This window comes from Phocoena sinus, chromosome X (assembly GCF_008692025.1).
Source record: "Phocoena sinus isolate mPhoSin1 chromosome X, mPhoSin1.pri, whole genome shotgun sequence".
NCBI lineage: Eukaryota > Metazoa > Chordata > Mammalia > Artiodactyla > Phocoenidae > Phocoena > Phocoena sinus.
Window position 1 is genome coordinate 17,125,613 of NC_045784.1, and position 23,416 is coordinate 17,149,028.

The following is a 23,416-nucleotide window of genomic DNA, read 5'->3' on the forward strand; positions in this document are numbered from 1 at the left end:
ATCAGAACAAATCAGAAAAAGGAGACTGTTAGCTTGAGTTTCAGCAGGTATTGTTTTCAACATTAACTTCTAATGTTGTGGTATAAAATTATCACTTAAGATAATTTTCCTGCTCTTAAGGCAATAAACAATTCAAGTCAGTAATTCTGAACGAACGTTTCAGGACTTCTAGAATATCCCGAAGTATTTTAAGGAAAATTTTGAAGTGTTAAAAATAAGAGTATTTTTCTAATTAAAAAAATTTTATTTTAAGCAGCCCTATTAAACAGATTGTTTTGCTGTAATGGCATGTTACAACCACACACATTTCCAGGCTGTTTGGCTGTTTGATACCTCTGAAAAAATGCACTGAGTCCAGCAGGAGATCATCTTGTATAAGTACACTAGGACTAAAAAAATGATCTGTGATTCAAAAATGCTACCTTGAACTTAGTAGGACATATCATCTACTGACATCCTACTACCACCTGGAAATGAAATGTATATATGAACACTGGGAGAAAAGAATTCCTCACAGAGAACAGCCTAAAGTAACAGGAAGGGAGGAGGAAAAGAATGGGGCCAGAGCCCTAGAGTACTAATTTGGAGACCCAGGTTGTAGATATGAGCAAGAATCATGCCTTTTTATTTTTTTCTTTACTGTCCTCAAGTTTCCACAAGTGTATCTGCCTTCCGAACTCCCTGATATCAGCAGTGGTTTTCCTGTCCAAAGCGTATGCCATAGGACTCCCGTGAAGGTGCTGAGGATGAGGCATGAGAAACCTCTCTAAAACTTCAGTTAAGATACCATCAAATTGTTCAGAATCCAAAGAATCTTCTATGCAATCACATTGAAACAATAAGAAACAAGCATTTTATATTCTTAATAAGGAATGTATATAATCCTTACCAATATGACAGGATTAAGAATCAGCTCCTCATTTATCCTAAGGAAATATCAGAGATGTGCATAAAGACTTATGTACAGTGATATTCATCATACTCATTATACTGAAAAATAGAAAACAATCTAAATGACCAACAGGGGACTGGTTAAATAAATCATAATACATCTATTCATATGTAGGAATACTATGCAATGGTTAAAATTAGGGCCTCAAAGAAAAATTAATGATGCAAAAATATGGTTGCAATATATTAAGTTAAAAAGGATACAAAACTAAATAGTATGATCCCAATTTTGCATACCCCCCTCCCAACATGTGTGCATGTAACTGGCAAAACATATATAAAATCTTATCAGTAGTTACCTGGGTCATAGGATTTTCTTCTTTGTACTGTATTTTCAAAATTATATGCATTTATTATATATTTTTTATAAAGAGAAAAACAATCAATGTAACTAGAAAAATCCATTTATTTCTAGTTAAGGTGCCCTTACATGTGCTTTGCTATTCCTCTAGCAACTAAAGGTCTGCTAGTACTCAAGACTATTCTATTTTCTAGACTAGGGTAGGAATGACCACTGGTTATATTTACATTATTAAGTTTTAGAGGAAACTTTCAGAAGCTTTTTTTTTTTTCCTCTCTGATGGTTTCCTGTGGTTGTGGCCTCAGAAAATAGATACGGTTTTAGGCCTGAATCCATCTCATTTTTTTGGAGTGTACCCCTATGGGGAATTCTGCTTATGAAACAAGAGTATGTTGAGATAAGAATAAAGAAACGAAAACACGGTAGCCAAAATTAAATCTGCATTGTGAATAGCAAGTATTGGAACTGACACTGCAGAAAACAGAATCCATGCCAAGGAGGACAAACTTGAGTAAATGAAAAAAAAAATGAAAGAAAAGATTAAAAAACGATGGAGGACAGACGTAGAAATAATCTATGAATAACAGATGCTCCTAAAGAAAAAACCCCAGCAGTTTAATCAATCAAAAGTATAAGAAAACTTTCCAGTTCCGGAAAAAAATACCTGAGACTGGAGACTGAGAAGGTTCAACAGAGATCATCAACACCAAGACATGTCCTGGCAAATGTTTTTAAATTTCAAGGATAAAGATATAATCCTACAAGCATACAAGCAGAAAAAAATAGGTTATTTTCAAAGAAACTAAAATCAGATTGACCTCAGATTTCTCCTCTGCAACAATAAAATGCCAGAAGACAATGAAGTAATGACTTACAGAGAGTTAAAAGGGAAAAGTTATGATCTAAGAATTTTATACCTTGTCCTACTTGTTCATGTACAAAGATCACAGGAAATTCTTCTTAGTTCTGCAGTCTTACAAAATTTCACCATCCTGGTAGTACCTTTTTTCATAAACTGTTCAAAAGTATGTCTTAGACCATTGAAAGAGAAACAAAATAAGAACTCAAGAATACTGAGGTAGGAAAGAATTGGTGAAGTATATTGATACCAACTTAATATCTAGAAATAACTGAATAAAATAACTAACCCCAATAAAGGAGAAAGGGTCAATAATGAAGAATAAATAACTGATATAAGTATATAAACAATATAAACCTTTAGAAAGTTAAAGGTAAGATTTGTAACCTCAGGATAAATTAATGTGGACTCAAATTAAAAGAGGCAGTGGAAGAAGGGAGAAACTAAGATTCTAAATTCTCTGTCTTTCCTAAAAAGATATTTTAAAACCACTACTTTTAGTAACTACCAAATAAATATAAATTTTGGCATGCTTTGAAAAAGCATACAACAACCGAGAATTATACTTATTTATTGCAGTCCAAATCAGTGGAGAATATAATAACTGGCAAAGACTGTGAATAGTACTTTATGCAGGCATCACATTCAACCCTAAGCACGGAGGTAGGTATAATTACCCCTATTTCACAGATGAGGAAACCAAGGCTCAGCAAAGTTAATTTGTGAATGGCAGAAGCAAGATTCAAAGCCAAGCCTTTCTAGCTCCATAATTCTTTCGTCAATATTTCATAACCTCTTCAAACAAACAAATCCATACGGCAGAAGAAAAAAAACAAACCATAAGGAAAAGAATAAAAAACTTAAAATAGGATGACAGAAATAATTCCAAAAGTAATAATGTAAGAAATGTAAAGTATCTAATTAAAACAAAGTGTCTTACTGGATATTGGATGCCATTACAGAATTACTGATGTTTTTATGAGTGATGATGGTATGTTTGATGTTTATAAAAGTCTTTATCTTTGAAGAAATATAAATGTAAATATTTATGTCTGAATTGATGTATCTAGGAGTAGCTTCAAAATAATCCACTGGAGCCAGGGAGGGGAAGAGAGAAAGTAGTGTGTATGATGGGGAGTACAGATGAAACAAGACTGGCCACGAGTTGATAATCTTTGAGGCTGGGCTATGGAAATATGGTGGTTCATTATACTATTCTCTCTGCTCTGGTATGTGTTTGAAATGCTTGATAATAAAAATTTTAATAGTCTTAGGTTATATTTTTAAGAAGCTTAAAAAATCCACACCAGTATTTACTGCTTTAAAGAGAAAGCCAAGCAAAACCAGATAAGCATAGAAAAGCATAAAGAAAAAGAAGAAAGCAAGTGTATGTATTATTAAGGCCAAAAATAAAATGTGAAGCAAAAACCTTAAGCTGATTAAATAAAAAGGTGATGTGATTTGGACTAAAAATGTAATTAGTACTTAATACATACAGTAATAATAATTGCTATCATTTACTGAGCAATTACTGCACACCAGGCAAGTACATCTTTGATGCTTCTAAGAACTCTGTGAGGCATTATCACTAATTTACAAATGAGGACATTAAGCCAAGATGGGTATGTCAATCTTTTAAAGCACTGTATCCTCAGCCCCTAGCAAAATGCCTGGCTGGCATACAGTAAGTGCTCAATAAATATTTGTTGAATAAATGAAAAAGTCTAATATCCTGCCTAAAGCAAATAAGTAGAGCTTAAATTCAAACCTAACTCTGATTCTAAAACCCCTACTTTTAATCACATTTAAATCTTTTCATAATATTTCATAGTAAGAGTGAAGATGTTTATTTCCTCCTGTGTATGTTTCTGTTTGTCAGATTTTCTATAATCAGTCTGTGTAACTTTTTTCAGACAAGTCATTAAAAATAATAAATGCAAAATAGTACCGAACACTTAATCAGGTTACCGACTAACCTAACCACAAAACACAAAAGGAGATGTTCTGGGGACTATAACATGAAATAAATGGATACAAGTGGAAGGGGAAATTTTAGCACACTAACATCAACTAGCATAATGAATAAAACAGGACAAAGCATTTGATGTAACTTACATTAGAATAGGTAGATATTGAATTTTATAATGTAAAAAGAATATGGGTTCAAGTTATCTATGAAAAGTTATAAAAGACTGACCATGTTCTAGGCCATGAAGTAAATCCAAAATTCTTAAAAGCAGGAACTCTACAGATATTTTCTGATTATGATAAAAAACTGAATAAGGAAATAAAGCACTCATTCAGAAATCAACATTATTCTAAATAACTACTGGCTCAAGGAAATAAATAATAACAGCTATCATTTATGCAATGCTTATTTTGTTCAAAGTACAGCGTTGGCTATGTTGCATATATTCTCTCATTTAATCCCAATTAATCATTAATCAACTATGAAGGATGTTATTATATAGAGAAGAAAAAACTTAGGTTGAGAATTAGTAACTTGTCCAAGATCACAGGGGTATTAAGTTTGCGGAAAAGACAACTGAACCCAAGTCTGAATCCAAAGCTCACACTACTACACAGAAATGATGTCATATTACTGTTAGAATTCAAGTATAGGCATCTAGCTGTGCTCATTTTTCTCTATTTATAAAATAAAATTTTGTAATAAAAAGTGGAGAAAACTACAACTCTTAACACATGTTCTGAAAATGTCCGTTTGTTAAATACACTACACTAAGAAGGTAATGGTTCGTTTTTCTAACGTATCATTGATCCGACATAATATTTAAAATTGCATAATCTCCTAAAAGAGACTCCTTTGAATATATTCATATTCTCGAGAGGGCAATTAAAAAGGAAGAAACCATAAAATCAGATAAAGTAGGGAATATAAGGTAAACATGATTGTCACTAAATTTATCTCTAAAAAGTCACTATTTTCTGGTACTTATCTGCAATCCATAAGAGTTCAATGGAATCTTAGCCAGCATGGATTTGAATCCACCACTAACTGTGGGCAAGCCCTTAAAGCCTCTCTGATTTGTGGTTTCTTCATGCATAAAATATGTGGATATCTAAGGGCTTTTCCAGCTTGAAAATGTTATAATCCTGTGACTTTAAGGATTAAAAGTATTTAAAATTTTGTGGGGTTTTTACACCTGAGGAAATTACTAATTCTGTATTTAAAGCTGTTTTGTACGTTATTTCTAACTGTAATTCCTTCTTTCTTTTCTGCATCTAAAATACAGTTTTATCTATATCCTTCATTGGTACCTTTGTATCCAAGTGTAAACAAGGATAATACCAAAGAATGGATTGTAACAAATGCTGTCACCTGAAAGAGAAGTACCAACAAAGGGAAAATAAATGAAACATTGTTTTTCTGTACAGATTAAGGAACCTAAAGCAATTTTATAATTTCCACAATCCAATCTTACTAGTCTTATTTTACTAGTAAAGTGTCAACTTATTTTTTAAGCTCCTCTGTGTACTCCCACTGCTATTTATGCCTTCCTAACACCTTCAAACTCCACCTCTTAGTACCACATGGAGTTGGCAGTGTTTCCCAAACCTGTGTGATGATCAGAATCACCTAAGATTCCTGTTAATAATACACTACCTGGCCTTACCTCAAACTGAAACTGAATCATAAGTTCCAGAAGCCCCGTGGCTCGGTATTTCATTTTTTAAACAGGCACCTTAGAGGACTCCTGTGATTAGGTTAAGTCTGGGAAATCACAGTGTAGAGAAAAGATCATGGGCTTTGGAGCCTGACATACCAAGTTTCAGAACCTGGCTTTGTCCTTTATTATAGGTGTGACTTTGGGCAAGCTACTTAACATGAGTCTCAGTTTTCTAATCTACAAGATTTGAATACCAGTTATGCCGGAGGTTGTAATAAAGTTTAGTACGCTTAGCCATGCTGGGTGCCCAGTAAGTGTTAGCTTCTCTTTCCTCCTGCTCATCTTGCCAGAGGAACTGACAAAAGCAAATACTTGAGGGTATTCTGGTGAGTCCCTTACCCTAATGGGTCCACTTCCATTTCTAGGGCTAAAAATCTGAGTACTAGATAATTCATTAGTGCATTACTTGGTTTGGCTAATTTAAGTCTTAGGAAAAAGTCTAATAATTTCTTCTGGTTTCCAGAGGCTTAGTGAAGTCCTTCTATCTAAAACAGATACACCATGATGCCGAGCTTCAAAGCCCAAGCTTTATTTGTTATGTGACTGTGGCAAAATTACCTGAACCTGTTTCTTCATCGGCAAAACAAGTGGTGCTTAAATGTTTGATGAACTGAACCCAACATGTGTTACTGATAACATAACTGTTAACTAAAAGTCACTTTAATTAAACTTACACACAGTCTTACAAACATTCATATGAACAAAACGACAGCAATAATAGCTTGCCAGTAAGTGAAACGAGACAGAATACGACTTGCTCAAATACACAATAAAAAAGAGCTTAACAGCCAAGCAATATCAACTGTACCTTAACACAAAGTGTATTAGACAAGTTTGGAACTGAACTTACTCAGGAAAAAACAACCCAAACTACTCACTCATTAAATATATATACATATATATATATATTTAAAAGTACCATAGGTACAAACACAACCAGGCACCAAGGTTTATTTTTGGAAAAATGAGAAATATAGTTTATAATTACAGCTCCATAATGAATTCTAGCTGTATATGTATTAAGCATAAACGCTATTAATAAGAGCACTCTACTAAAAATTGTTAGTATTAACTGTCCAGATAAGCTACAAAATAAAAGAAACCTAAAGAAATTAGAAAAAAACTAAAAATCTAGGAACATTCATTCAAGACAGAGGAAAAATCTTTTAAAAAATAAACAAGAAAATAACAAACCTCAAATCCTACTGAAAGTAATTTAAAGAACCATAGCTTTGGGCTTCCCTGGTGGCGCAGTGGTTAAGAATCCGGCTGCCAATGCAGGGGACATGGGTTCATGCCCCGGTCCGGGAAGATCCCACATGCCGCAGAGCGGCTAGGCCCGTGAGCCACAAACTACTCAGCCTGCGCGTCTGGAGCCTGTGCTCCGCAACGGGAGAGGCCACGACAGTGAGAGGCCCGTGCACCGCGATGAAGAGTGGCCCCCGCTCGCTGCAGCTGGAGAAAACCCTCGCACAGAAACGAAGACCCAACATTGCCAAAAATAAATATAAAATAAATAAATAAAATTAAAAAAAAAAAAAAAAAAAAAGAACCATAGCTTTTCTCTCAACTTATTTATTCTTTAATACAACTATTTTCTTTCATTTAGTTCCTGCCCTTTGCTTATGTTTATTTCCAGACATTTAATATTTTTACTGCTATTCTGAATGAGACCTTTTTTCCCATTACCATTTCTAGCAAGGAAAACTATTTATTAATTTTTAAATATATATTCTGTTTAATACCACCTTATTAGACCATTAGTTTTCACAAAGCTTTTTAGTAGTCTCCATAGATTACCTAAGAAGATGATTATATCATCTATGAATAGTTATCTTTTATCCTTCTTTTGAATACCTTTTGATTTTCTTGTCTAACTTCATTAGCAAACTCTTGTAGAATGTAAAATAGAGGTGAAAACAGCAGGCACAATTTTAATGAGATTGCCCATAATATGTCTCCATCAAGCATGATGCTGGCTACTGGTCTGAGACTATTTTTTAATAATGTTAAGGACACACCCTTTTATTCCTATTTTACTGGGGTTTTTTGGGGGTTTTTTTTTTGCGGTACGCGGGCCTCTCACTGTTGTGGCCTCTCCCACTGCAGAGCACAGGCTCCAGACACGCAGGCTCAGGGGCCATGGCTCAGGGGCCCAGCCACTCCGCGGCATGTGGGATCTTCCCGGACTGGGGCCCGAACCCATGTCCCCTGCATCGGCAGGCAGACTCTCAACCACTGCGCCACCAGGGAAGCGCTATTTTACTGTTTTTAATTGAGAATAGACACTGAATTTTATCTAATGCTTTCTCAACTTTTTTCCGAACTTTTAAATTAGAAATGATTATATATTCACAGGAAATTGCAAAAATAATAGAGAGGTCCCATATACCTTTAACCCAGTGGTTACATCTTACACAACTTCCTGTCAAGACCAGGAAAATTATACTGGTACGATGCCCAGACCTTACTCAGATATCACTGGTTTTACAGGTTCTCGCGTGTGTGTCCGTGTGCGTGCTCATTGTTACACATTTTATCACGTGTATAGGCTCCTGTATCTACCACCAGAGTAAAGATACCAGTTCTTCGCCATCAGGATCCTGCGTGTTGCCCCTTTACATCCACCTCTCTCCCACCCTTCTTCCTAACCCTGGCAACCACTAATCTAGTCTCCAATTTTGTCATTTCAAGAATGTTATATAAACGGAATCATGTGGTATGTAACTTTTTTCCACTCAGCACGAATTCCCTGAAGATTCATCCAAGTTGTTGTGTGTATCAATAATTCATTCCTTTTAGTTTAGTAGTATTCCAGTATTCCATGGTGTGAACATACCACAGCTTGTTTAACTATTCACCCATTGAAGGACATTTGGTGTCTAACTTTTGGATATTACAAATAAAGCTGCTATGAACATTTGCGAACAGACTTCTATGTGGACATACATTTTCATTTCTCTGGGATAAATGCCCAGGAGTGCAACTGCTGGGTTATAAAATAAGTGTATGTTTAGTTTTTAAAGAGATGACCAAACTATTTTCCAGAAAGGCTGTATAATTTCACTTGCCCATCAGCAATGTATGAAAGATCCCCAGTTTGTCCATATCCTCACCAACACTAGGTACTGTCACTATTTTTCATTTTGGGTATCCTAAAAGGTATGTAGAGATATCTCATTGCGGTTTTAATTTTCATTTCTCTGATAGCTAACCATGTTGACGTCTTCTCATATGCTTATGTGCTATCCATATATCCCCTTTGATGAAATGTCTGTTTATCTCTTTTGTCCAATTTCTAACTGGACTATTTGCCTTTGTTACTGTTAAGTTTTGAGAGTTCCTTATATATATTCTAGATACAAGTCCTGTCTCAGATATAGGTGTGCAAATACTTTCACCCAATCTGTGGCTTGTCTTTTCATCCCATTAACAGGATCTTTTCCACAGAGCGAACATTTTGAATTTTGATCAAGTCCAATTTATTATTTTTTTCTTTTATGGATTGTGCTTTTGGTGTCTTGTCTATGAACCCTTCACTTAGCCCACAGGCCCGAAGATTTTCTCTTATATCTAAGTGCTAAATGTTTTAGAGTTTCCACGATCCATTTTGGATTAATTTTTGTATAAGGTGTAAGGTTTAGGTTGAGGTTCACTGTTTTACCTATGGGTGTGTAATTGCTCCAAGCACCACTGCTGAAAAGGCTATCTATTTTTCCTTCATTGAATTGCATTTGCATCCTTGAAAAAAATCAGTTGGCCGTACTTGTTTGGGTCTATTTCTGGGCTCTCCATTCTGTTCCACTGATCTATGTATTTATCCCTTCACCAATACCACAGGATTTTGATTACTGAAACTATTTAGTAAGTCTAAAAGTTGGGTAAAGTGATTCCTCCCACTTTATTTTTATCCTGTTTTGGATATTTTAGTTCCTTTACCGTTGCATATAACTTTTAGAATACGGTTGTGTTAAACCTATAGAAGAATTTGGGGAGAACTGGCATCTTTACTATGTTGTGTCTTCTTATGTATGAACATGGTAGACCTCTCCATTTATTTAGACCTTTGATTTCATTTAACATTTTTTAGTTTTCAGCACACAAGCCCTAGACATGTTTTGTTAGATTTATACCTAAGAATTTTTTTAAGCAATTACAAATGGAACTATGTTTTTCATTTTCGTTTCCACACGTTCATTGCTAGTATATAGAAACACTATTTTTGTATGCTGATCTTGTATCTTACAACTTTGCTGAACTCACTTATCAGTTCTAGATTTACGTAGATTCCTTGGGATTTCCATTGGAGACCTCATGTCACTTGCAAATAGAGACATTTTTATTTCTTCCTTTCCAATCTGTATGTCTTTAATCATGTTTTGCACATTATTAATATTTTTATTCAACTTTAATATGGTGGACTACATCAATTGATTTTTTGAATACTGAACCAGTCTTACACCCCTGGAATACAACCCACTTGATCATGCTGTATACTTCTTTTTATATGTTGCTGGATTTGTTTTGCTAATATTTTGTTGAGCATTCTGTGTCTATATTCTTAAGGGATACTGATGTGGAGTTTTCTTTTCTGTACTGTCTTTAGGTTTTGGTATCAGGGTGATACTGGCCTCAAAAAATGAGTAGTGATATGCTTCCTCTTCTATTTTCTGGAAGAGAATGTGTAGAATTCATGTTATTCTTGATGTTCCAGATCCTTCTTTTATCATTTCCTTTCTGCTTGAAGAACTACCTGTAGTCATTCCTTCACGGTCTGTTACAGACACATTCTCTTAGCTTCCCTTCACCAGAGACTGCTTTGATTGCACCTTCACGCTAGAAGGATATTTTCACTGGGTATAGAATTCTGGGTTGCCAGATCTTTTCTTTCAGCACTTAAAAGACAGTGTGCCATTTCCTTCTGGCTTCCATGGTTTTTAATGTGGGATCTACTGTCATTTGAATTATTATTCCCCTATAGGTAATAGTTCAGTTCTAACTGCTTTTAAGATTTTTTGTCTTTTACTTTGATTTAGAAACAAATTTTAACTGTGGCAAAATACACCTAGCATGAAATTTACTGTCTTAACTGTTTTTTAGTATAAAGTTCAGTATGTTAAGTACATTCACATTGGGTTTCCCTGGTGGCACAGTGGTTGAGAGTCCGCCTGCCGATGCAGGGGACGCGGGTTCGTGCCCTGGTCCAGGAAGATCCCGCATGCCGCAGAGCGGCTGGGCCCGTGAACCATCGCCTCTGAGCCTTCGCGTCCGGAGCCTGCGCGTCCGGAGCCTGTGCTCCGCAACGGGAGAGGCCACAACAGTGAGAGGCCCGCATACAGAAAAAAAAAAAAAGTATATTCACATTCTTGTGCAACCAATCTCCAGAATTTTTCATCTTGCAAAATTAAAATTCTATACCCATTAAACAATTTCACATTTCTGAAGGTTTGATTTTGATGTGCCTAGGTGTGGATTACCTTAGTTTACCTTATTTGGAGTTCAATCAGCTTCTTGAATCTGTAGGCTTAATCTTTTGCCAAACTGGGGGAATTTCAGGCATTATTTCTTCAAGTCCACCTTTTTTCTCTGCTTCTGAAACTGTGGTGACATGAATATTAAATCTTCTGTTAATGTTCCCAGGCACCTGAGACACTCCATTTATTTTTCAGTTTATTTTTACTCTGCTATTCAGATTGAATAATTTCTATTGCTCTATCTTCAATTTTATTGATTCTTTCCAGTCACCTCCATTTTTTTTTTTTTTTTTTTTTTGGCTGCACCGCATGTGGGATCTTAGTTCCCTGACCAGCGATCGAACTCGCACCCCCTGCAATGGAAGCACAGAGTCTTAACCACTGGACTGCCAGGGAAGTCCCTCCATTCTTCTATTGAGCCCATGTAGTAAGTTTATTTCAGTTATTGCATTTTTCGGTTCTAAAGTGTCCATTTTCTACTTTATTTCTTTTCTGAGACTAATTTTTCATTTGTTTCAAATGTCTTTGTGGTTGCTCACTGAAGTATTTTTATGATGGCTGTTTTAAAATCCTTGTCAGACAATTCCAATATCTGAAGCATCTCCGTGCTGGTATCTGGTGCCTTTTTTCTCATTCATGATGCAATTTTCTTGGGTCTTAGTGTAAGTGAACTTCAGCTGTATAATGGACATTTGGGAGATTTTAAGACTCTGGATCCTATTTAATCTTTTTTAGCAGGCAGTCTACCAGTTGAGGTGTAGTGTGAGGGCAGGGTGAGTGTGTATGTTCAGCTTCCTGCTGGGCTCCGCCAACACCACCCTGGCAAAAGTGGAGCAATGACTCACATTGCTCTTTTGCAGGTGGGTGGGATGGAAGTTCAGCTTCACTCTTGTACCCAGTGAAAGTGGGGCACCAACCCATACCACCTCATTGCCTCTGAGCAGGGATGCAAGCTCAGCTCCCTGACAGACCCTACTGACAACAGGAAGAGGGGAAGTGGAGGGCTGACTCACACTGCTTCATTGCTGCAGGGTAGAGTGGAGTTCAGCAGAGTTCAGCAGAGCTCAAGGTAGACTTCGGCTCCCTGAAAGGCCCAGCTGACAACAGGAGAGGGGAGAGGGAGAATTGGGGTGCCAATCAGCCCTGCCATCTACCACTCTGTTCCACCTTGTAGATGCCAGATGGGGGTGGCATCTGGGCCCTACTGCAACAGCGGAGGGGGGAAGCAGCGTTGACCAGGCCACCTCCAACCATCTTGTTCTGCCTTGTTGATGCTGGGTGAGGGTGGACCTCACTGACACAGGGCGGGAGGAGGCTTAGTGGGGACTAGTCCTACCTCACACCACCTTGTTATGTCTCATTGCTTCCAGGTTGGAGTGGAGGGTCAATTGGCTGCTGGACCCCACTGACACTACCCTAGTGAGAACACCACCTCCTTCTGTAGGGAGTGCGACAGGGGTGGTGGTAAGGGAATATCAGGTCCCTGCACAACCTGCCAAAGCCACCGAGCAGGGGGAATCAAAGTGCTGTTTGTTTTTGCTAGGCAGCGAAGGGGAGAAAGGGCGATTAGGTCCCTGATCTGCCCAGCCAACACCACTGGGTGGAGGAATCCATGCACTGCCACTTGCTTCTTAGAAGCAGGGTGGGGTTCTTCTGTTGGTGTTTGGCTACAGTAGGGTGGGTTTTGTCAAAAAGGTTTACTGTTGTTAGCCCACCCTTTCTTTAGTCATCTGGCTAAAGAGAACAGGCTTTTCTTGGAACCCTTTTTGTCTGTGCCTGTTGGTGGTTCCAGGTTGGAGGCTTTTAAAACACCCTGTCCAGGATATATGGGAGGCAATAAGAACACCCAGGGAACTCACTACTTGTGTCATTCCTTTAATCCCAAAGTCTGTAGGCAGTCTGCTTTCTAATTTCCACCTTTCAGAGTGTTCCTGTACTTGTTTGCTGTGATGTCTTAGGTGTTTTAGTTGTAAAGGAAGACCTAGGAGGAAAAGGACTCCTCCATCTTGGCAGAACCAGAAGTCTCCGCCAAGTGATTAATTTTTATGTTGAAAATAACATTTTCTCTCTGTGTGTGTGTGTGTGTGTGTGTGTGTGTGTGTGTGTGTGTGTGTTAAAAGAAACTTTACTGGGTGTTTGGGGTAATGACATTTATTTTCTAGGTGTCTACATTATGGTTAAAAATGCACTATGGAAAACTGCTATATAACATCATACATCAGAACTTTCCCCTAAAGTTCCGATTATGCTTATATCATTCCTGGCTAATTTGGCTTGCTTCATGTTATTCAACTGCCTGTCCACCTCAGTACTTTCACACTATAATATTCCAAAGGAAAGAATTCTATCTCATTCATTATCACCTAGTACTATACCACACAAATTCAGAACAGCCAGGGGGAAAAGATCACTTTAAAACTCATTTTGAGCTCCTCTTTTTTTTTTTTTTTTTTTGCGGTACACGGGCCTCTCACTGTTGTGGCCTCTCCCGTCGCGGAGCACAGGCTCCGGACGCGCAGGCCCAGCGGCCATGGCTCACGGGCCCAGCCGCTCCGCGGCACGTGGGATCCTCCCGGACTGGGGCACGAACCCGCGTCCCCTGCATCGGCAGGCGGACTCTCAACCACTGCGCCACCAGGGAAGCCCCTGAGCTCCTCTTTTTAATAATCCAAGGCAAATCTTATTTTTAACTTGCCTCTGACATTTCTCTCTTTAAGTAACCCCCCTTACTGCTGTCAACATCCATTGTGATAGCTATTTTTCTTGAATTATACCAAGAGCCAGGAGGAACTTGAAGAAGGCCAACAGGGGCTTTGCTTTGCATTTTCACTACTTTAAATGAAACGTCTGTATATCTCACTTTAAGAGATGGATCCTTGAAAATTCATTTATTTGTTGACTTATATTTAATTTCAGAGATTCTACACTTTTTGTTTTGACTGACCTTCAATTAATTCCTGTACTCTTGCTTTAAATAAGAAACTATAGAATAGTATAAGAAGACTGAGGAGACTGTAAGGAAAAATATCACTGCCTCAATTTTTGCTTTCTTTGTATAATTTGTTTTATAATTAATCTTTTAATTCTTTGTTGTGTTCCTCTAGAAACTCTGTTCTGGCTGGGAGAAGGTGTGGCCCAGGTGAAGTAGGGCTCTATTCACCCAACTGGAAAGCCATTGTTCTAGAAAAAGCTTTTTATTTCTCACATCTAAAAATAAAGGAAATCTTTTAAAAGTGCAAACTGAAACTAAGTTTTCTGAGAACTATGTATATAACATGACACAGATAAGGATCTTCTATATCAGCATTAGAGCGAAACTCCATTTAAGTCCCTAAATCAGCAGCAAAATAAGCACGAGAACTATGGATACAACTAGACAATAAGCACATGAAAACATCCTTCACATTCCCAGTCATTAGAGAAATGTAAATCAAAACCACAATGAGATACCACTTTCAAACACACTAGGGTGGTTATAATGAAAAAAACAATAACAAGTGTTGGTGAGGATGTGGAGAAACTGAAACCCTCGTGCATTGCTGGTGTGAATGTAAAATGATACAAACAAGTTGGAAAACTATTTGGCAGTTCTTCAAAATATTAAATATAGACTTACCATATGACACAGCAATTCCACTCCTAGGCAAACACCCAAGAGAACTGAAAACATGTTCACATAAAAGCTTGTATACAAATGTTCATAGCAGCATTATTTATAATACCCCCAAAATGGAAACAATCAAAATGTCCACCAACAGATACACTGATAAACAAAACTGCTATAACCACACAATAGATTACTCAGCCATAAAAATGAAGCATTGACACATGCTACAACACTGATGAACCCTGAATACATTATGTTAAGTGAATGATGTCGACACAAAGGTCACATATCATATGATTCCATTAACATGAAATGCCCAGAATAGGCTAATCTACAGAGACAGAAATTAGATCATTAGTTGCCAGGGGCTGGGGGAAGGAAGGAATAGGGAGTGACTGCTAATGAGTATGGGATTTGGGGGGTCATGAAAATCTTCTGGCACTAGATAGTGGTGATGGTTGCACAACTTTGTGAATATACTAAAGACCACTGAATTGTATACTTTACAAGGGTACAATTTTGTGGTATATAAATCATATCTCAATTTTTAAAAAGATTAACTAGGGCTATTTAACCTAAGAATTAAAAAACCCAAAGGGGGGGGAAAAGTCACCAATGATCAACGTTTCTTTACATTTCCTTTTCTTTTACTATAGCAAGATAATTGGCAACTTTTTCAGGTTGTGCCACATCCTGTTTTCTGGCACTCTGAGGGAAAGTCAAATACATTTTTCTGAAAAGAAGATGCAAATATAAAGAGGTAATGATTTAATAAGCTGCAATTAAAAAACAGAGCACAGTTACTCAAGCACACACCTAGGGGCTTCTGTATGGAGAGGCGTTAAGTTACATCTGGACAAACCCCCTTTTTCAAGTACAGTAGTTTTTGTTTCAAATTCTCACTTGTAAGATAGTTGCTTAGAAATCTCAAAAAAATTTCCCATACGATGTCACATACGATGCTGTTTCTCAGGCCAGCTCACAAAAGCTTATTTTGGAGAGTAATATCAATTTTGCTTTTCTAAGTCTCCCTGTACGTTCCCATGAAGACACCTGCTCAATACAAACCACCTGGACCCTTTTGCCCGTAGGAGGAGATGTCATCTAGACCGAGTCACTCACCTCTACGCTGTTTTCAACCAAAGCAGGGCAGTCTAGTGGAAAATCAGTGGGATTGCGATCTGTGAGACCTGGTGTTTGAACCCTGCCTCCTCCACTTAATAGCTATGCAACCATGAACAAGTTACTTAACCTCTCTAGGCTTCAGTTTCCTCACCTGTAAGTTGAGGTTAATTACATCTACCTCATTCAAGTTGATATACACAAAGTGTCTAGTCAGAGAGGGCGTTCAGTATATGTTAATCTCCAAGATGAACCAATCTACTTTCCCAGTATTAATTAGCTGGGAAATAATAGTATAGTGAACAAAATGCACCAATTCTGATAGCTAAATTTCCCCAATGCTTCGATGTTATCACTTGAATGAGAAATGTCACTGTAAAGTTAGTAAAGTTGTAGAAAGTGCAGAATGGTTATTTGAGGGGCATGTACCACTTAGGAGGGCTTATCAAAATCTTCAGGGTAGAAGAGAGACAAGACGAAGCTGATTAAACATAATTTGAAACAGCATATTAAATATATTTTTCATTTAGAAAAAGCTTTAGCCTATTAATTTCAAACTACAAGTAAGAAAAGGTAGAGTTGAAAAACACTGGTGTAGAAAAAAGGGTTCAGTTTGTGCTAATTCTATAATCTAGAACTGTGCTGTTCAATGTGGTAGCCAATAGCCACAAATGACTATTAAAATTTAAATTAATTAAAGTTAACTTAAAAATTCAGTTTCTCAGCCATACTGGCCACATTTCAAGTGCTCAGTAGCCACACATGTGGCTGGCTAGTTAGTGGCTACTGAATGGTACCCATCTAGAAGCTGGGTTTTTTTTAAGTGACTCTTTCCTATTATTTTATATTCCTTTCAGGTAGACTCCTCTGCTCCTAAATGTGAAGAAGTGAAATAACATCCTGGGTAACTGAGGTTTTTAGTAGAGATTCTACAAGATTTCTGAAGATTTCTCCCAAAACACTGCACTTGAGGTGCACTTCAATCTATTAATGTCAAAATGAACTTTTGTTTCAGGCTATCATTTGCCATCTGCTTCTAACACATATCAAATGACTGAACCAAGTTTCCTATAACAAGTTTTGTGGGCCAAAGGATTAGAGGCAAGCTCACAGAAATCTAGATGACCAGGTCAGACATGAAGATGAGATCATCACCATATGTAAGATTATAAAAATCAATTAACATGGTGGATAAAACAATTAACTTTTAAGGTATGTAAGAAACCATGGATAGAGTATTCGTTAAGATGGGAAAATCTGATTTAAGTTATGCTACTGCTGTAATTCTACTTATACTAATAGAGGGGAAGACTGATAGGAAGTATAAAAGTGCTTTTGGATTTACGCATAAATGTAGGATTATCTAATATTCAGGCAACTAGCACTATTTCATGAAAAAACAAAACAAAACACGAAAATACCCTCCAAAAGACAATGTGGAGAGCTGACTCCAGGTGGGGCAGTAGGCTAGCCTCCTGATCTTTAGTTCATTCACGTTCCTTTCTAGCTGACACCTTCAAGAGAAGAAGGTACATATTCAGAGTAGGTAATGCCAGTAATTGAGCTATTCCATTATGGTATGCTGAAGCATAAAATCACTGTTTGTTAGTAGGTAATACGCCCCTCGAATACCCCTGACTCCAGAGGTATGTGTATATAATGGGCAGAGATCAGAAAAAGGGTGAGGAAGTCATTTTACATCATTGGTAAGCTGTAAGTAAACTTTTTTTTTAAAGATGAAGTAACAATGTTCCCAAGTTAAAAACAGCTGCATCAAAATGTCATTAATCCTAGCTGTTTTCTAGTAACTTCAAGTTTGAAGCAATTAATTAAAAAAGAATGGGAGAAGTAGACAGATTGACAGCAGCATAAAATAGCAAATGATAAGAGTTTTTTTTAAAACTATGAATATTAAAAGTAAATTACAGAGTAAGTCCATGAGGGAGCCATTTAGTAGGGGCAATTAGCTTGATATTAAGGTAGAATATGACCATTACCTTTCAAAACACTGAATTTTAAAAGTTCAAATTATTTCAAACTTTTATTTAAACTACTGCATTTAAATTTTTAGTCCACTATTAAGATGGAAAATTGTTACACAAATTAATTTAGAAAGACTCCAATTCAAAATGAAACAAAAACTCGTTTGACAGTTACAGAAAAAAAGATTTGATACAGTCAATTAAACATTAACAGCTTGTTTCCAGGCAATACTGGATCATGTTACTGTAGTTATCAGACTTTCCAAAACTGTGTTCTGCAAAGCACTTGTGTCCTCTGAGACTTCAATAGATGGTTCATAAAAAATGGGTGCTGACATCAAGTCTCAAATGCTGTGAGCTATTTCCTTTTTGCAGATTCAGCATGTACATTATCACCTTAAAAGTTCTAAGATGTTATGCAGTAAAGACATTGGTCAGATCTCATTTAATTCCACAATCCCCAAATTTATTCGATTATGTCACGCTCCTTTGGTTTTTTTGGAGGGAGAAGATGGTTGTTGGGGCACAGACACACTTTGAAAACTTTCAGAGACTTCTCAGCTGAAAATACCATATGGACTGTTGAAAGTTCCTTAAGTACCAGTATCACATAACAGAACAAAAACCAAAGGATTGTATTTCTAGACAGGAAAAGCCAGTCACTCATGGCATATTCAAATAACCGAAATAAATGTGTTTATAGTAATGGGGAGGGAAGTGTGCCATATTAATTTCTGTCCCTAAAAAATGAAATTAACAGAACTGATCCTAAAATATAAAAAGGTGTGCACATTTTGTTTTGGTACTTTTTAGAAAGTAAGTTAAAATTCTACCTATTGATGCCATATATTGACTTTATTTCTTCAGAGACACACTTCCTTCAAGAGGTTGACATATAGGGTATACCATATTTCAACAATTATAAGACACCATCGTGTGTGAGATATACTATTATCTTATATATCACTAAGAGAAAAAAGCCACTGCTGATTAAACAATGACATGCCGTGGACTGTGAGAGGGCTTCCAATTTGAGCAACGTTGAAATATGAACATACTTTCTTTTCTTCCTTCTTCCGCACATATTCTTCAAAATGTTTTTTATGTGTTTCCCCCCTCTAAAGACAATATTGAAGAGGGGAACAATATAAAAAAGGATAAGATTCAAGAGATTTCTGTTCACCTTACCCTTACAGTTATATTCAGATATTATAAAGGTTCTCTTTAAACAGATCAATCAAACAAACCATTTTGTTTGTTTGGTTTTCTTTTTGTTTTCTTTGCAGTATGCGGGCCTCTCACTGTTGTGGCCTCTCCCGTTGCGGAGCACAGGCTCCTGACGCGTAGGCTCACGGGCCCAGCCGCTCCGCGGCATGTGGGATCTTCCCGGACCGGGGCACGAACCCATGTCCCCTGCATCAGCAGGTGGACTCTCAACCACTGTGCCACCAGGGAAGCCCCAAACAAACCATTTTTAATTGTTCTGTTTGATTCTGGAAAAATGACCCCAGAGGAAAAACAGAACTTCCTAAGACAGTGCTGTTTGAGAGATGATTCATTATAACTATTATTTATTAAATACAAACCATGTACTGACCCAAGTGCTTTACATATATTATCATTCAATTCTCACCACAACCCCATGAGGTAGATATTATTTTCACGCCTATTTTACAGATTAGGACGTTGAAGCATAGAGACATTAAATAACTTGCATAAGATTACAAAGATATTAAGTGGCAGAGACAGGGCTCAAACCCAGGTCTTCATGGCTCCAAAGTTTATGTACTTTAACACTTTGCCATACATCCAAATTATCCCACAAAGGAGAATAAGTAAAATTGAAATATTTAATCGCTAGTAACTAATGTATTTGCTTAAAATAGCCAAATGTGTTAAATGATAGTTATGTTCTACACAGATACATTTTATCCTGTTTTATACAACGAATATAGTATATTTGTGTTTGTTTTGTTAACTTGACACATTTTACTTAACAATTAAAATTTACAGTTGTTTCATCTTTGCTTCTATGCTATTTGGTATTAAATTGAAAAACCAGAGTATCTGAGATTTGATAACTGTCCCAGATTAACGAAAGGCACAGGAAACTGTATCAACTCCTAAAGATGGGGGGGGGGAGTGCGAAAAATCTAATGCCAAGTATTAAAATGCAACTGCTTGTTTTTTCTTTCTATTACGTGAAATGGGGAACGGGATGTGTAAAATATACATTTCCTCGATTGCATTCCAATGCTTTAAAACTTGTCATTCACCAAAACACATAAACAACTGAGCACTATCACACTCATGCATTACCAAGAGACCACCAAGATGTCACTGTTGTACACTGTAATCTGAACCACTGGGTCTAAAGCATCCAGTCTGCACTGGACAAACTGGGCCACTTGACGTCATCCATCCTTCACAGCCTGGAAGATCACATGTCCCTGAACACGGAACTCTAGAGCAAATCTTCTCAACGATCACAATGGTATAAATTTTTTAGTGGATGATAAATTTAAAAAAATCTTTAGAACAACTCTTCTGCAATTCAGACCTCTGAGAAATGATCTGCTCTCTCTCTCTCTCTCTCTCTCTCTCTCTCTCTATATATATATATATATATATATATATATATATTTATATTTATTTATTTATTTTGCGGTACGCGGGCCTCTCACTATTGTGGCCTCTCCCGTTGCGGGGCACAGGCTCCGGACGCGCAGGCTCAGCGGCCATGGCTCACAGGCCCAGCCGCTCTGCGCCATGTGGGATCTTCCCGGACCGGGGCACGAACCCGTGTCCCCTGCACCAGCAGGCGGACTCTCAACCACTGCGCCACCAGGAAAGCCCGATCTGCTATATTTTTGATCATTCTATAATTTACTGAATGTCATGTCCTTGGTCAAGAGTGCACATCCCAATTATGCCACTCTTCTTATATAAAAATAAGACATACTTATTGTGATTTCCAGAAACATACTAATGAAAAGGCAAAGTCCGCCTATACTTGTTTCTTTAATTGGGTAAGTTTCCCTCTTTATCTTAAAATTTAAATGTATCAAAGAAGTTTCTCATTTTGGATTAACCCCATCAGTATAGGATCAAGCTTCCAAAATAACACAAACCTTCCTAAATTCTAGTTTAACAAAAACTGATATTATAATCACTGAAAACAACAAAGTGTTCAATAATGTGTCACAGTTACTCGACAGTTGACATGTAACAATACCTGTCCTCTCCTCAGATCTTCACTTGGGGGAAAGAAAAAAACCTGAAAGGTGGTAAAAATGAAACAGGAAAAGGAAAAGAAACTTAATAAAATATTATTTTTTCAAAATCAAAGATCACACTTTAATAGAATGTTTTTCCCTACAGATGAAACATAAGAAATCTAATATTGATACAGTGGAAATATTACAGAATCCAATAAAGTCTTTGAGGTTAAAAATGGTTGCACACCCACTGAAGATGGTTTCCAAAACAAGGGTCTCATTTTTTATAAATAAAATATTTATACAGTTAATATTTTTCAATGCACTGTGGAACTTGTCATTTAAAGGAATTCGAGGTAGCTATTTTTACATAACACATTTCTATAAAGCAAAAAGAACCTCCTTAATTTTATTATTTTTGAAAATTGTTCATATTTACATTTACTATAATATATCTTTACTAAAAATGAGAAAAAGGTGTCACTTTAGGTCAGGTTTATGATCCAGTAAATGTCCCTAACAGCAGTGGCAAGAGTTTGTAGAAAAGAATAGCCACAATCCCTGGATATCCATCTCCTAAACAGTCAAATATTCAAAAACACACTAGCGTCTTTAACTCATTAAAGAGTTCTGAATTCACCTGGACTATTTAGGAAGCTATTTTGTTTTTAATCTTGTACCAACCTTGACTTTGCTTACATAGTACTTCCTTTATTATTCTAAATTTGCTTCTTTAAACATTTGGCATAGTTCTAGCCTATCATGTTTTGACCCATGTTTGAGTTCAACCACAAGGGTTTTTTTGTTTTGAGCACCATGAGACCCATGTGAGGTCAAGAAGACATGTAAAGGAATGAAGAAACTGCCTGTACTTTTAGTGAGGTACTCAGTTCTTTTAAGATTGCTCATATTTCAATGTGAGATTAAAATGATAAGAACAGAGATAAAATTGATAATTACCCTATTCCTGACCTTCATAATTAATTCGTCGGTCATCTAGGGGGCCTATACTATGTATGCGCCAGGCACTGTGTTAAGAGCTGAGGATACAGAGAAAAAAAAGAAGTCTCAGCTTTGAAGAATTCACAGTCTCCTAGGGAAGAGACCATAAATGTAAATTTCTATAGAGATCAACCCTGAAATCTTTTAGCCTGAAGAGAAACAATCTGGTGTTTTTACTCACATGACTATTTTTTAAAAATCGTAAAATACAACTATTCACTGATAAGAACTTACTGAGGAGGAGATGGCATAACGCTAAGCATAATATTAAGGTCAATATCAGACTTCCAAATGAAAATTTTCAACCTTTTCCTTACTGATTTCAGTATTTCCAAATTTGCATCAGAAGTAATTTACTTGAAACAGCTGAACAACCAAAGGCAATAAATATCTAAGGGCAATTTGTTAAAATCTAATTTTAATAAATCTAGGCAACACTGGCTCTGACTGACATACCTTATGCCAGAATATCAAGAAAATTACTTGAAAATGGCAAATCGTGGGAACCTATCTGCCAGGTTCTGGAAACCATGACAGTAACTGAAATAATCAGGCTTTAACAAATGAGACATCTTATAATACCATAATTGTTTTTGAAAAATACTTGACCTCTAACTACCGGTTTACTTATTTATACTGATTTTTTTCCACAAAAGATTTGAAACAGCTACCCTAGCATAAAGCAAAGCACATGAATTATATCCATCTGGCTCTGAATTATGGCTCTGCCATCTACTATTTATAATCTTTGTGCCCTTAACTTTTGAGATCAGTTTCTTAATCTGTAACAATGGGGACCATAATCCTACTCTGTTGGGTCATAGGAAGGATAAAATGAAATAGCATGAGCACAGTATCTGGCATATAGTAAGTGCTAAATAAACATTAGCTTTGTGCTTTCTTTATCCAATTGTATGCTATATAGAAAAAGGATCAGGTGGAATTTTAAATGACTTTTTTTTTTAACACACTGATGCGTGCCAAGCAGAAGTGTGGACTGATTACGAGTTGCAAATGTTAACGTTTGCATCTAAAAATCAGGCTCAAAGCAAATTCAATTTCTTTCCACAAGGTTGGCACTCTGAGAACACATTTTAGCTATATTACTTAATATAACCTTTTAGCTATATTACTTAATGCAAAAATTTTTCTGAAGGAAAAAAATGAATGAAAAGAGCCCCGGGAGCACTATGTTTCATACTATCCAATTC

The 23,416-nt window shown here is 36.7% G+C and overlaps 1 protein-coding gene across 3 annotated transcripts in view; it reads right to left on the reverse strand.

Moving 5' to 3' along the window:
- Nucleotides 1-23,416, reverse strand: part of RPS6KA3 (ribosomal protein S6 kinase A3) — a 111,501-nt gene that overhangs the window by 86,076 nt on the left and 2,009 nt on the right. The window contains exons 2-3 of one of the 3 annotated variants that reach the window (XM_032619606.1): nucleotides 1,917-2,010; nucleotides 890-926 (exon numbers count right to left, since the gene is read on the reverse strand). The exons of 1 other annotated variant lie outside the window; for it this stretch is intronic. Coding sequence is in view for 1 of the 2 variants with exons in the window: in XM_032619605.1 (XP_032475496.1) it covers nucleotides 21,221-21,262; nucleotides 22,176-22,181 (48 nt within the window). In the remaining variant the exon portion in view is untranslated. Of the gene's footprint in view, nucleotides 1-889; nucleotides 927-1,916; nucleotides 2,011-21,220; nucleotides 21,263-22,175; nucleotides 22,189-23,416 lie in introns of those variants that run through there. One more of the 3 variants, XM_032619605.1, reaches the window with a different exon arrangement.